The following is a 17,916-nucleotide window of genomic DNA, read 5'->3' as shown; positions in this document are numbered from 1 at the left end:
AAAGTTCTCCGAAAGACTCCTTTGGGGTTTTTTGTTTGTTTAGTTTTTTTTTTACTTGCACCAGATGGAATATCCTTTGATTTTTGGCTAAAGTTTGTCCAACTGACTTCAGTTCTCTCTATCTGTCTTTGTCCCCATCCCTTTTACTTGCTTTTCCTCTCTCATTCCGTCTCTTGTGCATATACTGTCTTCCTCATTATGTCATCTGAAGGTTCTCTAACCCTTGAGGGCTGTTCTATCAAGAGACTGTCTGTATGATTGACAGAAGAGAAAGCTGGAGGCAGCCAAAGCTGTAGACATCCCACTGGCACTTTCTCCAAAGCTGGCTAAGAAACAAGTGGAAGACTGGGCTGGAAGAAAAGAGAAATAATAAATGGCTGTAAGTTTTACTGGAAACATAGATGGTTCTGGATCGAATCTGGTTCATTTTGCCGTGACTGTCACACCATTGGGTCAGGTGACAAAGACATAGTATGTGAGAGAGGCTCTTAAGCCCACAGATGTTTTCCATTCTGTCTGGGCAGACTTGTGAATAGTGCGGTGCGGCCATCAATGGATCACGTTTAAAGACAAATGGCTTGTATTGATCAATGTCCGAGTGTTTTATGTGATTAGTTTCCCAGTAGTGTTTTTATGGATATGTATCAATGCAGCAGTTCTGGGAACTAACAGCTTCTGCGGACACATTCCTACGTTTCCATGCGAATAGTGTCTGGTGCTGATAGCGTAACACATCGCCCATGACTTATCTGTCATACTTGTCTCCCATTTCCCAGCTGCAAGATTTACCATAAATCAGGGAGATTAACTTTTGCATAAAAGCAAGGAAGTAACCCTTTGGAAAAGGAGTTACAAGCACATGGAAACACCTGTATACTAAAGAAATAGACCCAAGCGATTGATTTTTATTCGATTGTGGGTTTTCTTGGCCTAGTAAATGGATTATCTCATCTATAACTCTCATATTTAGGGTATTACACCTCTTTTGAGGTCAGATTTGTGGGCTTTATGAATGGTGGGCCCTGAAAATTGCAGTGTTGTGGCATGTAGTCCACATCTGCTAGCTTTGAGGCCATCTGTGTGCTTTTTTGTTGTAAATGTTTTTTTTTTTTTTAAGCACATATGCACATTTAAAATGTGTAGGCCTTCTCTTTCAGCAGAGGTAGCTTTTTATGAATAATCTTTTCAGTGCCTGGTTAGAAATGTTAGAACATCTCTTAAAGGTGTATTTCTTCTTAATCATGAAAATGTTTATGATTTTTATTTTTATTTTGTGTTATTGACATACATTTTCCCTTAGTTTGTTCAATTGGCAAACTAATACTTAGCCTGCTAGCTTAGCATAGCACTAAAACATTCTGGTGGCAAAAAGCAATTTTCTCCATTGATGTCCATTCAAAATTAGCCTATTAAAATCATTGTTTATGGAAACTACATACAGTATAAATTGCAAATATCCCACCACATAAAAGTAGATATTTTGAATGTGAATTCTTACAGATAATATCTTAATATAAACTCTCATCAGTGTGGTTTAAGGATCTAGAGTTCAGTATGGAGTAGTTGAGTAGCACCAGGTGCAGCATGGGGGCTTGAGTCCTGGATGTGAAGAGCTTGGATGATGGACAGCTCTGCAGCATCACTGGTAGTCCTCAAACACTTTCTCTTGTCAGTGTCATTTTCTGCAATCATCCCTTAGGCAGAAGACAATCATTGCTTTTAAACGGATTAAGATGTTCCACAACCTACATCCAACTAGCTTGATTTGTTCATTACACTCTCCCTATTTCTATCAAGCTTACGGAAAGACTGCAGAAAGCATTTAGAAATTCTGATCATGAGGATTTGGATCAAACCCCGGGCCTCCCGTGATGTTTAATCTGCAATGACATTCTAAATTGTCCCACATTAACCGGGGCATCTCGGTTCTTATCCGTCCCAAACGCTCCTCAGGCTGAGGTTGCGGAGTTGCTTTAGTGAAAATCTATGTGAGTTTCATATGGGACCTTTGGAATACTGACAGGCACTCGCAGTGCTGTTGCCAATCACACAGTACGTGTCTTTCTCTCTTCACCTGAGATCGTGCTTGTATCCAAATTCTGATAATGCAAGTGGAGTCTGTTTCACGCAAGTGGAGGATTTCAGCATGTTGTCAGTCTGGCACAGGGAGATCGCTTTCTCCTGGTTGTCAGCAGAAAACAAATGACCTCTACAGTAGGTGGTAACCAGAAGAGCACATTCCAAAATGCTCCTGTGAAATCTCAGAGTGACCCGATATGCCCAGAGATTGCATTGTGTGTTTACACGAATCATTAAAAGGTAGAGTAATATCACGTTTGTGACGTGTTGCATGTCTGACCAAACATCACTCTGGGCCCCTGAAATTAGACCGTAGGTAAACGATGCACCGGCTTTGAAGTGGTTTGGGTCCTTTCAGGAATATGCTAATCTCTCCCTGTTGATCTTGATTGCATGGGATGTCCTGATATAATACCCATCAGCCTGTGTGCTGCTCTGCTGTTTCAGCAACACATTAGCCTGCGCTGGGGAAGCAGCTTTGAAACTGTAGCTTGCCAAGCTACAAGCTACTCATAATTTAGAGTAGTTCAACTACAGCCAAGCTACTCCTGAAAAAGTAGTTGGCTACACTACAAGCTACTAATGAAAAATGCTATAAGCTGCTGATAATTTAAAGTAGTTAAACTGCAGCCAAGCAACTCATTGGAAAATGAAGCTAGTAACAAAAAAGCTATGTAAATGGAAAATAGTTAAAGGGTGAGTACATACATACACACACTGCTGTTCAAAAATTTGGGGTCAGTAAGTTTTGTTTAGTTTTCCAAGAAATTAGTACTCATTAATAAATATATAAAATATAGTGGGTATAGAGAGGAATCAGATATAATACCAACATGACAGAAAATAAATAAATAAATAAGGATCATCCCACATAAAAATGACTTGTAAAAAAGATTAGGTAAATTGTTTTTCCTTACGTGATTTACTAGTGTTAATCTGACATTACATTGTTACATATGAAATGAAGGACAATTTACAAAAGTTTGAACTCTTTCAAGATGGCTTAATGAAGCTGTGTACGCAATAATACTGTGCTGTATTGTTCGCTATACTGTTTTTCATATATTATATATGTTATATATGTTATAAACTCCATTGTACTAATTCTTCCTAGCAACGTATACTAAATTTTGCTGTGACAAAAAATCTCTTACGAGGACTATTTCACAAAAATGCTCTTTAGAGCTGATGTCCATTGTTTCCAGCTAAGTACTTTCACCCTGGGGCTAATGTTAGCTCATTCCCTTTAGCTCCCAGGAGGGCCGCCCAGGGGTGGGCCTGGCTGTTGTCTTGCTAAGGAGGGCTAACCGGAGGAGAGATTACCTTTCAGCTGCATCAGAGGCTGTGTTCTGCTCTGGTGTTTGTTGTGCTAATGGGAAAGTTCCTTGTATTACAGTGTCCATGGCCAGCGCTCACCCTGGTTCATTGCCCAGTCTCCAGCCTGTCTACACCTGGTCTGTACCAGGCCATCTGGGTCCCTGGAGCCTGAACAGAGTTATCACGTTACAGCTCGGCTTCCTGAGACAGGACGGTGGGTTAGGTGGTGGAGGATTTGGGGGTAGCTTGGTTCCTGTTCCCCTTAGTGCACTCGGTGTAGTTATTCAGGTGGAGTCTTGTTGATCCTTTAATTTATGGATCAGGTGACACCTGAGAAGGTGAAACAGCCATGTTCCTCTACCATGGATCTTCTCCATCTCTCTTTCACTCAGACAGGAGGTTTACTCTTCTCAAAGGTTGTGACAGTAAAGGAAACACCTAGCCAAGACAAACCTCAGCATTTGGGCCAGGTTCAGCGCCCACCTCCAAACACACAAAAGCTTATGGATGGAATCATCAGCATGGGCTTTTCCCTCACATTATCCCTGTCATTAAAAAGCTTTATTGTCTCTGGCCCAGCTAGCTTCACATTTTCCATTCACATCCAAGTGCCGATGTAATTATGCTAATAATTTATTAAGGTCGACAGGCAATTGTTGGAACCCAGGAAGATCCAGCAACTCTCTATAAAGACTCAGCCAGCTGTTTTTATTTAATTGATTGAAGGGGACCTTACAATTAGATAATGACAGAGTAATTATGACTGCATTATTTATTAGACTTAAAGACTTTCTTTTACTTGACGTCAATAGTGCCTTTTTGTTGCTTTGTTTAGAAAATATATGCCAAGAATCTCTATCTATCTATCTATCTATCTATCTATCTATCTATCTATCTATCTATCTATCTATCTATCTATCTATCTATCTATCTATCTATCTATCTGTCTGTCTATCTGTCTGTCTGACTGTTTCTATCTATCTATCTATCTATCTATCTATCTATCTATCTGTCTGTCTGTCTGTCTGTCTGTCTGTCTATCCATCCATCCATCCATCCATCTATCTATTTATCATGTTGACTTCTGTTTTAAGTTGATAATAATTTGCCACTATTTAATGGTATTTTATGGGATACAGTACTTGGGATACAGCTCAGTTTATTGCATTCTTCAAAAATATAATGACAGAAAATTGACAGAGTAATTATAGTATAACATGACTATAGTATAACTTGGTTGGGTCCCTGCTTTGAATAAGAAGACAATATGTCGATAAGTCTCTCCTTGTGAGCATTCTTGGATAAAACTAGATTTTAAAACGTGCGTACCTTTTTGCCTTTTATTTAATTTCGCTTTAGCATATTTTAAGAATAGTCATATATATGTAAAATAGTGAAGAATAGTGAAAATCAAGATCTTCATCTGTGTTTATATTATATACAGATATACAATATACACTATACAATATACACTTATTATACAATAAGTGAAAGTGACAAAAAGTGGAAAAAGTGAAAAAGTGAAAGTGATGTGACATACAGTCAAGTATGGTGACCCATACTCAGAATTCGTGCTCTGCATTTAACCCATCCAAAGTGCACACACACAGCAGTGAACACACATACCGTAAACACACACCCAGAGCAGTGGGCAGCCATTTATGCTGCAGCGCCCGGGGAGCAGTTCGGGGTTCGGTGCCTTGCTCAAGGGCACCTCAGTCGTGGTATTGCCAGCCCGAGACTCGAACCCACAAACTTAGGGTTAGGAGTCAAACTCTCATTGAGTCATTAGGCCACAATAAGTGAAGAGAACACATAACACAGAAACCAGACTGAAACCTACAACCATTATGTGCTTTCAGATACATACTTATTGTGAATGCTGTACCAGAGGCTTTCCTGTGCATTCTAGCTTGATTTTTCAGGTGTATTGCCTTTTAAGGTCATAATTAACAAATATTCCCAATTAAAGCTTTCTTTGTTGTTTGGCAACATTAGAAAGGTAATCTCCAAATTACACTGAAATTTGCCTAATATTTCATGATTAGCTAATGATGGGTAACTTGCAGATGTGGACTAACTGCATTTCATCAGTTTTGATATATTCAGCTGACCTGTGTCGCACCAGTTTAAATATATCACAAATAGGGCTGTCATTTAAAAAAAAAAAAAAAAAAAAAAAAAAAAAAAAACGGGTAAAATATATTTAGATGATCCTAATTTGGGGCCACACTTGACTCAGATGTAAGTGACAGGTCATGCTATAATGAGTAATGGTCATAATGTAATGAGCAGATGAGGTGAGCTGTCATAGATACATCACTAATGAGTGTAATTCGCATTTGCAGTCAGTGTCATCGTGGAAGGGGCATTAAACCCCCTTCCCCCTGCAGCTGCTGGTCTTTACCCCAGCAACGGTAGCATGTGGTGGTTTGTGTGTGTCACACAAGACAGTTCATTGGCTCTAACAGGTGTGTGTGTATATCAGCAGCTCATTAAAGTGGCATGTTTTCTAACACCAGGCCTATTTAAACATTAAATTAACAACCAGTTAACGTAATAACATCTCTGTGTTCACACTTTGACGCTTGTCTATCTCTTTCTCCACACTTTCACTCTCTAGCTGTGAGATTTGTGTATTTATTCCACACCACCACTAGAGCTCTGTTAAAATAAAACCTAGGGTACTTCTTCGTTGCCTACATGTGCAGCTGCCTTCTAAGACAGCATCGTATCCATCATGGAACATCATAAGCGAATGATTAGGAGCGCACTACACAGAAAGCAACTTTAGCAGAAAAAGTTTGCCATTAGCATGTTGTTCATCTAATTGTGTTATACACTAATAAGCATAAAAATAAACAACATGCAAATATTAGGTAAAGTAATAAGTTATTAATTTTGCAGATCTTTAAAGTATGCTGAACATTTTTTTAATTATACTGGTTATTGCTATGTTTTGTATTATAAGAAATGTAAGTTTATTTATATACATTTAAATTAAATTTAATTTCAAATTAATTAAGTTGAAAATTACATTTTTTGTTAAATTTTTTTGTTTGTTTTTGTTGAAAAAATAAATCATGTTACTATGCATTCTGGGATTTCCTTCCACAAGTAAGCCTACTTTTTGGAAAAGGCATTGTGGAGAGACCAGCGAGGCTGTAAAAGAGCAGTAAATATTTTTATTTGTGTAATATTTCTGAATGATCATCCCCGAATGGAAGCACACCTTTCTGTTTTTGGCATTCATGGAACTAGGTACAAAAAGTGAATACCCCATCCCCCCCCCCCCCCCCCCCCCCCCCACCCCCCCCCCCCCCCCCCCCCCCCCCCCCCCCCCCCCCCCCCCCCCCCCCCCCCCCCAACACTGTAGTTCCAGCAGAGCTCTGAGCCTGTCAGCACACTGGAGATTTATCCTCCAATGTGAGCCCAGTCAGCAGGGAGTCTGTGTGATACATTACCAGAACTCTACTTAACATATGGATGCACACATGCACAGACGCAAATGCACACACAGCTTTGGTAGTCATGTTGACTGAAGTCTTTGTTTTCAAGGTTATAAGAGTGTTTGTGCACTGTTTTAGTGTTTACTTGAGATTATGCTATCAATCACACCAAATGGCTTTTTTAAAGCAGGTCAGTCAGTTTACACAGCAGCCATCAGTTACACTTTATTTTAAAGTGTCCTTGTTAGAGTCTTTGTAATTATACATTTAAATACTGAGTAATATTAATTAATTACATGTACTGTACTTACTATATGGTTAGGGTTAGGATTAGGGTTTGGCAAAGGGTTACTTGCATATAATTATGCATAAGTAATTGTTATTATAATAGTAAGTACATGTAACTTGTAACAAGGAGACCTTAAAATAAAGGGTGTTACCCAGCCATCTTGAAAAACTAATCACATTGTTTATTACAGCAAGCTGTTTCACTTTGCAGCCGTCTTGGTAACTGACAGATATTTTGTACCCTTGTGAAAAAAAGAAGTGCACTTAATCATTTTGTTTTAAAAATACTCTTAATCTTACAAGAGCATTTTTTAAAACCTGCATATAATTTTATATTAATGAAATAAAAGGGCATTTAAAGAGAGATTAAACTTTTTTGACTGGCTCTAAGCACAATTTAAAGTTCATTTTAGATCTGTATTTTAAAGAAGTACACTTATTTTGTTGACTATGTTAGTCAACAAAATAAATGTACTTCTTTAAAGTACAGCAAAAGTTAATAAACATAACATTGAAAGGAAAAACTGTTTGCTAAACTTTTACTGTAATGTGTCATTATCATTATAAAATAAATTGACAAAATTGCTATCATATATTTATGTCGGGGCTGTTCAGACATGGTCCTGGAGGGCCACTGTACAGTTTAGGTCCAACCCTAATTAAACAGACCTGAACCAGCTGATCAAGGTCTTCAGATTCTTTAGCTAAAATCACGTAAATCTGCATAGACAAGTCAAGCTTATGCGCTCTAGAAAGAGTAAGACTAAATCAGATCATGTCTTTAGCAATATGGTGATTGTAAATGTCTACACGTACATACAGTTACAGTGTTGGGATTTTTCCATTGATTTTCCAATCATTAATTTTGTCTTTCTCCTTTTTATACCATCTCTGGGTAAGCATACATACGTTAAAAAAAGGGAGAGAAATGAACTAATTCTGTACATTCATGGAGCACCTTGCACCTTACACCTTTTATCGGACTCCTGTACTGCCCCAGTCCATTGTTTATTGTGTTCTGTAGTAAAATGATGAAAATATCCCTGATCTGACTCAAAGGGGGCCATTGTAAGATGAGCATCACTAACTCTGAACCTGTCAACACTTGCCCATATTGTACTGCTACACTATAATAAAATGTCCTTTGTACAGTAACAAGCCTGTAATCTTCTTATATTAGAGGCAGTTTTACCTGCACGCTCCTGAACACACAGAGCACTAATAGCAACATGACTGTCTCTTTAATTTCACATTCTTGCTGTATGTTTTATAATTTTCACAAAAGTGAATTGAGACCGAAATACTGAACCGAAAATGACAAAATGTTTTTAACAAAAAAATAAAATGTTAGAATCAGCTTATATACATAGATACTATCAGATTACTATCCGTAATGTAAAACGTTTTGTCAGTTAACCTTAAAAACTGTACTTCATGTCTTAAAATCTAAATTCAATAGGGAACTATGTACACTTTGACAAAATAAACAGAGTCAAAAGGGCCCCTATGCAAGGCAGAATTGTCTTATATCATCCTGAAAAGGTTTATTTTGCAATAATGACTGGCTCACTGTATATTATCTCGCTTATTACATGGCTACCTGTTCAATAAACTGCTCCATTAAAAAAAAAAAAAAAATCTGATTAATATTTTACATGTGAGGTTTCACAGGGTTAATTTAGAAATTAGTTTTCATGACATGTATTTTTTGAAATGTCAAAATATCATAGCAACTGCAGAACAATACATTAAATATTACTCAGAGCACCTTAGCAAACGCATAGGTTTTATGTATTTGTTTTAGAATTATTCTTACATATATAGCAATGGTATTACTATAGTAGCCTATTTATTTTAAATATGCTGAATCAATTTAAATACAGTAGTACATGCATATGTTTTAAAGTACCTTTGTATAGCCATCTATTACATTCTCTGTACCATGATAACACAATGTGTCTGAAATGTGCCTCTCTTTGATTTTCTGTTCTGGCTTTGTATCTACAGGGGCAGAGATTCCTTCAGACCCAAACGTGGTGGCCGCCTCCAGTTGGAACATGTCCAGTGGCACTGAAAGAGGTGAGTTTTAACCCAGCTCTGCTAGGCCACTCAGGGATGCCATTAGGACTACAGTAATGTGACAGATCGGCAGCGATTGCTGGATGTTTTGTCTGGAGATGAATGTTAGTTTTGATTGCCAAAGCAGACAGCATTTCTAGCTGGAACATGTGAGCTCTAGGATGGCAGCATTTTGAAAGAGGCTTGTTATGTGTCTTAAGTCATCCTAATTCCTCAGTCTGGGACAGTGCGTGCTCATTTGGGGGTTTCCATGGTCATGGTAAACCTAGATCTGTTGTGTCTGTGCTGTCATTTTAGATGCAAGTTGGAACAAAAGTCTGGAGAATTCAAGTAATAATGTATTTTCCATAAGATTTCACAGTGCCATCATAAAGTAACTCCATTTAATTTCTTTCTGTCATGAATGCACATGCACAAATACCTACAAATACATAATATTATACATACAAATACATAATATAAGCACTCTGTCCTCTGCCTTTTCTGTCATTCTTTTATTTGTCATATCATTTAATTGTTCTTCCTGTCTTGAACAAAACTCAGTAGTAATTAAAGTAATAAGAGAATTGGAGTCATTATGTCCGCTAAATGATTTCTTCAAATTCTCCTAATTCAGATTTGTTGCCTGGCGTTTGAATACAGCTGTCAACACAAGAACTTTCCTCTGACTTTGAGACTTTTCCTTTTGACCAGCAATTGACTTATGTTTTAGGTCAGAAAACAGAAAAGGTTTAAAGAAACAAAAGATCTCATATTTATTCCTGTCTGCTAGATGTATACCTTTTTTTTTTTTGTATATGAGAAAGTAAGCTAGAAAATAAACGCTTTGAAAACTTACTTTACACTCTCACTAGTTTATCTGATTTGTCTGCTAGCAATTTAGTGTATATGCATGTCCCAAATGAGAATTTTCCAATTATTTTCATGTCTTTTTTCTTTTTTCTTTAAGCCATTATAATTCTCCAATTATATAATTTTATGTAAATTACAAATGTTTGAAGTAAAATACCATTTTATGTATCTCAAATACACTCAATACAATCATATATATATATATATATACTTTATATATATATATATATATATATATTATTATACACAACTTTACATTTATTATTCATAGTTTTTTTGTCTTCAAATATAATATGTCTCATATTTTATCTCAAACATGCTGTTTATGACATGCTGTACCCGAGGGATTGCCTTTTTTTATATAATTAGCACTTTAACATTTAAAGCCTACCATATCATATTTAATACATGGATTTCTAAAATCTAAAAAAAATGGAGCTTAATGGCATTAAAGGGTTAGTTCACCCAAATATTAAAATTATGTCATTTGTTAATCAAATTCATGTCGTTCCAAACCCGTAAGACCTCCATTCATCTTCAGAACACAGTTTAAGATATTTTAGATTTAGTCCTAGAGCTTTCTGTCCCTCCATTGAAAATGTATGTACGGTATACTGTCCACGTCCAGAAAGGTAATAAAAACATCATCAAAGTAGTCCATGTGACATCAGAGGGTCAGTTGGAATTTATTGAAGCATCGAAAATACATTTTGTTCCAAAAATAACAAAAATTACGACTTTATTCCGCTTTTTCTTCTCTTCCGGGTCTGTTGTGAACGCGACTGCTGTGACTGTTGACGTACGGCGCTGCTGACGTGTTTTCTGGTGCGCCCAATAACAAAGATAACACGTCAGCAGCGTCGTACGTCAACAGTCACAGCAGTCGCATTCACAACAGACCCGGAAGAGAAGAAAAAGCGGAATAAAGTCATAATTTTTGTTATTTTTGGACCGAAATGTATTTTCGATGCTTCAATATATTCTAACGGGACCCTCTGATGTCACATGGACTACTTTGATGATGTTTTTATTACCTTTCTGGACGTGGACAGTATACGTACATACATTCTCAATGGAGGGACTGAAAGCTCTCGGAACTAAATCTAAAATATCTTAAACTGTGTTCCGAAGATGAACGGAGGTCTTACGGGTTTGGAACGACATGAGGGTGAGTCATTAATGACATAATTTTAATATTTGGCTGAACTAACCCTTTAAATGTGGTTCATTGGCTCGTAATAATATATATAGTACCTTTGTCAAATGTTCCATAAGAGGAACATATCTAAAATCTAAATGATTTTTATGAAGTAAATTTAAAAATCACTTTTATATAGTCATTATTATTTCAAAACACATGGAAACATTTTCTTAGAGTTTTTTTATACTTTGTCTAAAGGTTCAACAAACTGCTCCATTTAAAAAAATGTGGGCTAATATTAAGACTAATATTTATGTTTTACAGAGGCTTTACAATTTAGATGTCAGTTTTTAAGACATGCATTTTTATGAAAGGTAAAAATATCATAGCAACTGCAGAACAACATGACAAATACCACACAGAACACCTTAGCAACCACATAGCTACACCTTGGCAATCTCCTGTAAAGCTCTAGCATCATGGCGTCTAGTTATCTAATGCTTTGAATAAGTATCTACTACATTTTAAGTGATAAATGTTTGCATTTTGTTGCATTCACTTAATATGGATTCAACATCCAAGAAAGAATATACATTCCTTCCTAATTGTCTCAGTGGCTCCGAAATGGAATGATAGACTCGAACATCCATTTCCCTGACACTCCCCTCCAATAACTATCAGCACAGTAAACAAAGAGCCTACTGTTCACACACATCCACACTGCCAATAAAAGATGCCATTGTCTTGAGCCCGCTAATCTTAAATGGTCAAATTACTTCTTCAAATCATCTGCTGAACAATGATAAATAAACAACTGAATTACATGTATGTGTTGGTTTTGTTTGTGGTTGATTCCTTCTGGCTGAAGTTCATAACCATTCACTGCATCCTTACATTATTAGAAGGAATGTGGAAATGCCCCAAAGATTAGACTTGTCAGTCAGATGCATTATGGGTCAGAACTGATCGCCCTGTGGTTGTATTCTTCATTTGGTTCCATTTTTTGGAGAGACAAAAATGTATATTTTTGCACTGCAAGACAGCTGATGTTTGGATGGAGGAAATTAAGATGGTGAGATAAAGAAAGATCCGCTAGGGGAAGGAAGGTATCTTTTCCTCCAGCCGTCCTCAGACCAGACATGTCTGGAACGAGAGCAAGGAGGCGGTAGAAAGAGAGGAGGGAAAAGAAAAGGGAGGAGGTGTGAATGGACAAGAGGACGGATGAAAGAAAGGGAAAAAGGAGTGGAGTAATAGTTGGATGGTGTGTATATTAGTCATTTGTCACCCAGACCTCAGGTATCTCACTGTGGTTTCATATGTTGTGAGTGGGACATTAAGAAATGACTGAGGCCCCAAAAATCTGCATGATTAATATATTTTGTGGTGTGAATTTGCAGTGACTTGCTTTTCAACACACTTTAATGCAGCTGTTTTTAAAGGTAATGTGTGTGAAATATATTGATATTATACAGAAAAAAGGTTGTTTGCAAAATTGTCTCTAATATTATTATTGTTGTGCTTAATAATGCAAAATTAAATAATTACTAAATTAAAATTAAATTATTGTTCTAAATTATTGTAAAAATAAATTTAAACTTTGAAATTATTATTGTAAAAAAAAAAAACACATTTGCTGAAAAAATAAGGCTCAGAAATTAACCAAATTAAAAATTGACAATTAAAAAACAGTTAATATCATCATGAACCAGTTTTTTTAGAAAGCAGAATATTGTGTGTGTGTGTGTGTGTGTGTGTGTGTGTGTGTGTGTGTGTGTGTGTGTGTGTGTGTGTGTGTGTGTGTGTGTGTGTGTGTGTGTGTGTAACAGAATATATTTAACAGAATATAATTTTTAATAACAACATTTTGGGCCGGTTTTGTTATTTTTCTTTGGACACTTAAAGACTCCAGTTTGAAAACCCCTGGACTAATGTATTTCAGATTAAGTATAGAGTCAATATTAATTTTTTATTTTTTTAAGACAGCTTTTTTTTTTTTAGATCCAATCCTCATATTCCTGTTGATGTTGTGGTCAACAAAATCCTGCTCAAAACTACCAAGAGGTTCCTGGTAACCCTAAATGTAGTTTTCTGAACTCTGCTGTCAGGTGTAGTTCAGACAGCACTGGGTTTTCAGAAAGGTGAATGGTAGGAGATACTGTAAACCCCCTCCACAGCAGGACTATTATTGTGGATGTACCTGCACAGCTGTAGACCCTGCGGCTGCTTACCCTGCCTGTAACCCTGGGGGACCACACTCATGGAATGTATTTCATAGTTTTACAATTCTGATTTATCATATCATGTACCTCATGGATTCAAAGACAGTTTTCAAGTTGTATAGTTGTATAATGTACAACAGAACAGAACTTTTTAGGTGGGCGTGGCTTTGGAAATATTTTTCTCCAATGAATTTCTTCATGGCCATTACCAAAAAAGACAAAAATTGAAAATAATTATGCTATGTCTTTAATGGAGGAATGAACAGCTCATCTTATGAAAAAAAAAAGTGAATGGCACAATTGAATCAGAAACAGCAGTACGATATAAAAACGATTCACTATGACTATTAATGAAATATACCTTTCTTGAAATATTTATTATAATTTTAAATCGTTTTTTCTATGGAAAAAAAGGTATTTTTACGTTTGGAACCCCATTTTTGCACTGTATTATTTATTTATATATTTTTATTAATTCATTTATTTTGTTGTAGTAATTACAGTCACTGCACAATGGCCTAGTCTATTAGACTCTTTTTAATCATGAGTAAGTATTGACAGAATGTTGGACTGCATGTATGATATGCTCATAGTAAATTCGTGCTGAGTGAGAGGAAAAGTTTACTTTCACTCTTTGCTTCTTGGCTGCACCAGTAGGGCTTGTCAGGATGCCATCAAGAGCCTGTCAGAGCATGTCTGCCAAACCGATCATATGTATCCACAGGAAATCCCAGGGAACTCTACAGAGGTTAAAATTATTTGTATGTAACAACTTTGACTGTCTGGTTTTTGCCAAGATGATCTCATTAGTATTCATAGGAATTTGTACACTAAGTATACACTTTTTATTTAAATTTCTTTCACAGTCTTTTTGACTGTATGTTTCAGTGTCTATTCAAACGTACAAAAATGGATTCGTGCTAAAACCACACGTTACTAATACTGATAAGATCGCTTTGTTTTCACAAGCACACACACATACCATTGTATATCCACTCTAACACCAATTCTGGTTGAGGTCCTTCACCACAAAGTGTTTCAGCATACCATCTGTGTAACTTTCCCATAGATTTGAAGTGCTACCTCATACGTTCCCCTCTATGGCCTTAGTCAGACCAGAATGGGTCAGATCTGCTGAGTTCACTGCAAACACTTTTATTTCCCTCCCACCACTTATGAAATATTGGGGGTTGTCATGTTTTTGCTGGCCTCTTATCAAAGTTAGCTGTAGGCCTGGCAAGACAGATTTTCTAGAGACAGAAGTTTCCAGAAGCTTCAAGAGGTTTTGCCGTCCCCTCTGGTGATATCCACCCTGATGAGACAAACTAATGATTTACCACCTAGTGGCAACCTCTATATATCATGTAAAGAATTCCTAACTGGCAGCTTAGAGGTTTGTTGCACATCGTATGCTCATATGTAGTTAAAAATACACTCAAACACTAAGAAAACCCTCTCAAAAAAAAAAAAAAACCTTTGACTTACTGCATGTCATATAATGGTGGTTTAAAGGATTAGTTCTGTCTTTATTGCTCCCCCTCTTAATGTTGACTTTTTTCAACACTAGTCCCTTTGGGTAATTTGAGTGAGTTAGCTACAATCTACGTTTTCAATAACTTTTCTGTCTTGTCCTTTCAGATCACTTTCTCAGGCTGGATGCTCCAATGAATAACATCACTACCTCCCTCGGACAGACAGCTGAGTTACATTGCCACGTTTCAGGGAATCCACCACCCACAGTCCGCTGGCTTAAAAATGATGCCCCTGTGGTCCAGGAACCGCGGCGTGTCTCTTACAAGCCCACTTCGTACGGCTCCCGCCTAAGAATCCGAAACCTGGACACCACAGACACCGGCTACTTTCAGTGTGTGGCTACCAACACCTATGACACAGTATCTACCACAGGAATCCTGTTTGTCAAGTTTGGTGAGTGTTTTTGGAATTTAACAATATCTTGATGAATTCATAATAAGGTGACTGACTGACATATTGCAGAAAAAATCTAGGTCTGTGTTCAACACATCCCATCTCAGAAGATCGTCTTTGCTAGCTGAGGAAACATTAGGGTTTTTTCAGTTATATATATATAGTAATTTTAGGAGAAACATCTGAGACAAAGTCGATACTTAAAAAAAACTATATATATATATTGTTTTTTTTGTTTTGTTTTTTTTTAGTATCGACTTTGTCTCAAATGTTCCTCCTAAAATTACTTTGGAAAAACAAATGCAACAAATGCCAGCAAACCAAATTCCAACATTTGCTTGATTGTGTTAACCCTGTTGCTGGTGCTATTAACCAGCCTTAAAGGGAAAGATAGTTCACCCAGGAATGCAGATTATTACCATTTAATCACTTTATGTCATTACAAACCTGTATGACTTTCTTTCTTCTGTGGGACATAAAAGAGCATATTTTGGAAAATATCTGAGTCTGATTACTATATAGTAGGTGATAAATAGTATGAGAAATGAGTAGCATTTCCAAATTTCTTGTATTCATAACATAAACAGTAGATATAGATTCCGAAGTGTGCATCCAATGGACACTTTACTATCTCATGAGGCCGTGAGTCACATAACAAAGCCGAAGGATGTAATATCTACAAATTTCATTCATACTACATGCATTGTACCTACTCAGTATGAGATTTTGTACACACCTGGTGTTTTTTGTTGGTATTGTTAAGGACCCCATTGACTTTAGTTGTATGAACAGAAATAGCTGATTATATAAAATAAAATTAGTCTTTCTTTGTAGAAGCATCTAAGTAGCAGTATAATTCGGGGGGGGGGGGGGGGGGGGGGATCATATTCCATTAAAATAATGTCTTTGTTATCTAGGAGAAACTAATACGATTTTAAGAGATTTCCTAGTAGTACACAACTCGAGCGTAGTGTTAGTTCTGGCAAGTTACATCAGTCAAGCTCGCATCAGCTGACTCTCAGCTGATCCACATCTAGTAAAAGGGATATGACACCTATCACAGCATTCCATATAGAAGCTCCTTCAGTTTATTAGCGGCTTCGTGTTGGCTCAGTAGCTAATTACCCTCCTCCATCCCCAGCTCCTCTCATCCAGTCAGGATTCAGCCTTCTGATTCCCCTTTGAATCAGACTAATTTCTAAAAATGTGTACATTAAATTATTGAACATTAATGATATCTGCAAATGCATTTATGTTGGTTCTGTTCTGTTTACCCTGTGGGGGTTATCACTGCTCTCCCTGCTCTTATCCATGCTAGGCTGCATGGATGCGCAGGAAGTCATTGCCCAGAGCATAGCTGTACCGCCAATCCAAACTGTATGCTAATTGTCAATCATCTTTGACGATAGTTGTCCTGACAGAACCCACATAAATTTTCGCCTGTTGCAAAGCAATGGTCCTTCCATTTAGAATGACGACCCTTGTAAATGTTCTGATGGGCTAAATGGCACAGAAACTGAAGGTCTGATGAGGTCACTGTAGTTATTCTCTATTCCATGATGCCAATGAGCCATACTTGCTGCATGTGTTGTGCTTCTTTGCATGTGTTGGGCGATTTGTGCCTAGCATGTTGTTAAAAAAATTCTACTCCCTCTTTCTCCCAGATCCGGCTCCCACCCCTCTGCCTGGAAGGCCTTCACCGTAAGTCCATTTTCCTTTCCTTTGTGCTGTACCCCATCCAAAAACCTCCAATATCTGTCACTAACTATAGCAGAGCAAAAGGGGAAAAAACTTTTGATTGGGAAATTATTGTTTTGTTCTTTAAGGGTTTGTTTGCTTGAGGGTTTTCATTTTTTGTGTGTGTGTGTGTTGTTGTAGTGCTGGAAAAGGAATGCATGTTCTTGTCTGTAGAATTTTGTACTCTATGTTAGACTGGGACTTCACTTACTGCGATTTAAGTATAACATTTCCAACCTATATTTGCTTGCAAAGTCTCACACCTCACACTTTGCATATTTTAAAGAGTGTATTTGGATAGGGATGTAAATAATATGATTTGATTATCATTTATTACTAAATTGTGTTACAATTCAGTACATTTGTATAGGAATGTTCTGGAACAATGTGTCCATGCTGGAAGTAGATTAGGGATCTGGGTTTAAAATGTATAATTTTATTCAACAATGATGAATTAATCAAAAGTGACATTTTATATTTCAAGTACTATTTTCTATTTCAAATAGTTCTTGTGTAACTTGTTCTTGTGTAACTTCAAATTATCAAAACATCCTGAAAAGCTTGTATCACAGCGTCCACAAATATATTAAGCAGCACACTAATGATAAGAAATGTTTCTTGAACAAATCAGCATATTAGATTAATTTCTGAAGGGTAATGCGATAAGAAATGGCTACTGGGAATTCAGCTTTGCCATCACAGAAATCAATTACATTTTTTATATTTAATACATTAAAATAGAAAACAATTATATTAAATTGTAACAATATTTCACAAAATTACAGTTTTACTGTTTTATATATTTTATAATTTTATAATGTAATCATTT

The 17,916-nt window shown here is 36.7% G+C and overlaps 1 protein-coding gene across 1 annotated transcript in view; it reads left to right on the top strand.

Moving 5' to 3' along the window:
* The window catches only part of ror1 (receptor tyrosine kinase-like orphan receptor 1), a 107,339-nt gene that overhangs the window by 65,406 nt on the left and 24,017 nt on the right, over positions 1-17,916 (top strand). The window contains exons 2-4 of the mRNA XM_042758369.1: positions 9,141-9,212; positions 15,063-15,350; positions 17,015-17,051. Coding sequence (XP_042614303.1) covers positions 9,141-9,212; positions 15,063-15,350; positions 17,015-17,051 — 397 coding nt within the window. The remainder of the gene's footprint in view (positions 1-9,140; positions 9,213-15,062; positions 15,351-17,014; positions 17,052-17,916) is intronic.

This window comes from Cyprinus carpio, chromosome A6 (assembly GCF_018340385.1).
Source record: "Cyprinus carpio isolate SPL01 chromosome A6, ASM1834038v1, whole genome shotgun sequence".
NCBI classification, from domain to species: domain Eukaryota; kingdom Metazoa; phylum Chordata; class Actinopteri; order Cypriniformes; family Cyprinidae; genus Cyprinus; species Cyprinus carpio.
The sequence above is the reverse complement of the archived record's forward strand: the minus strand, read 5'-3'. Positions and strand labels throughout refer to the sequence as shown.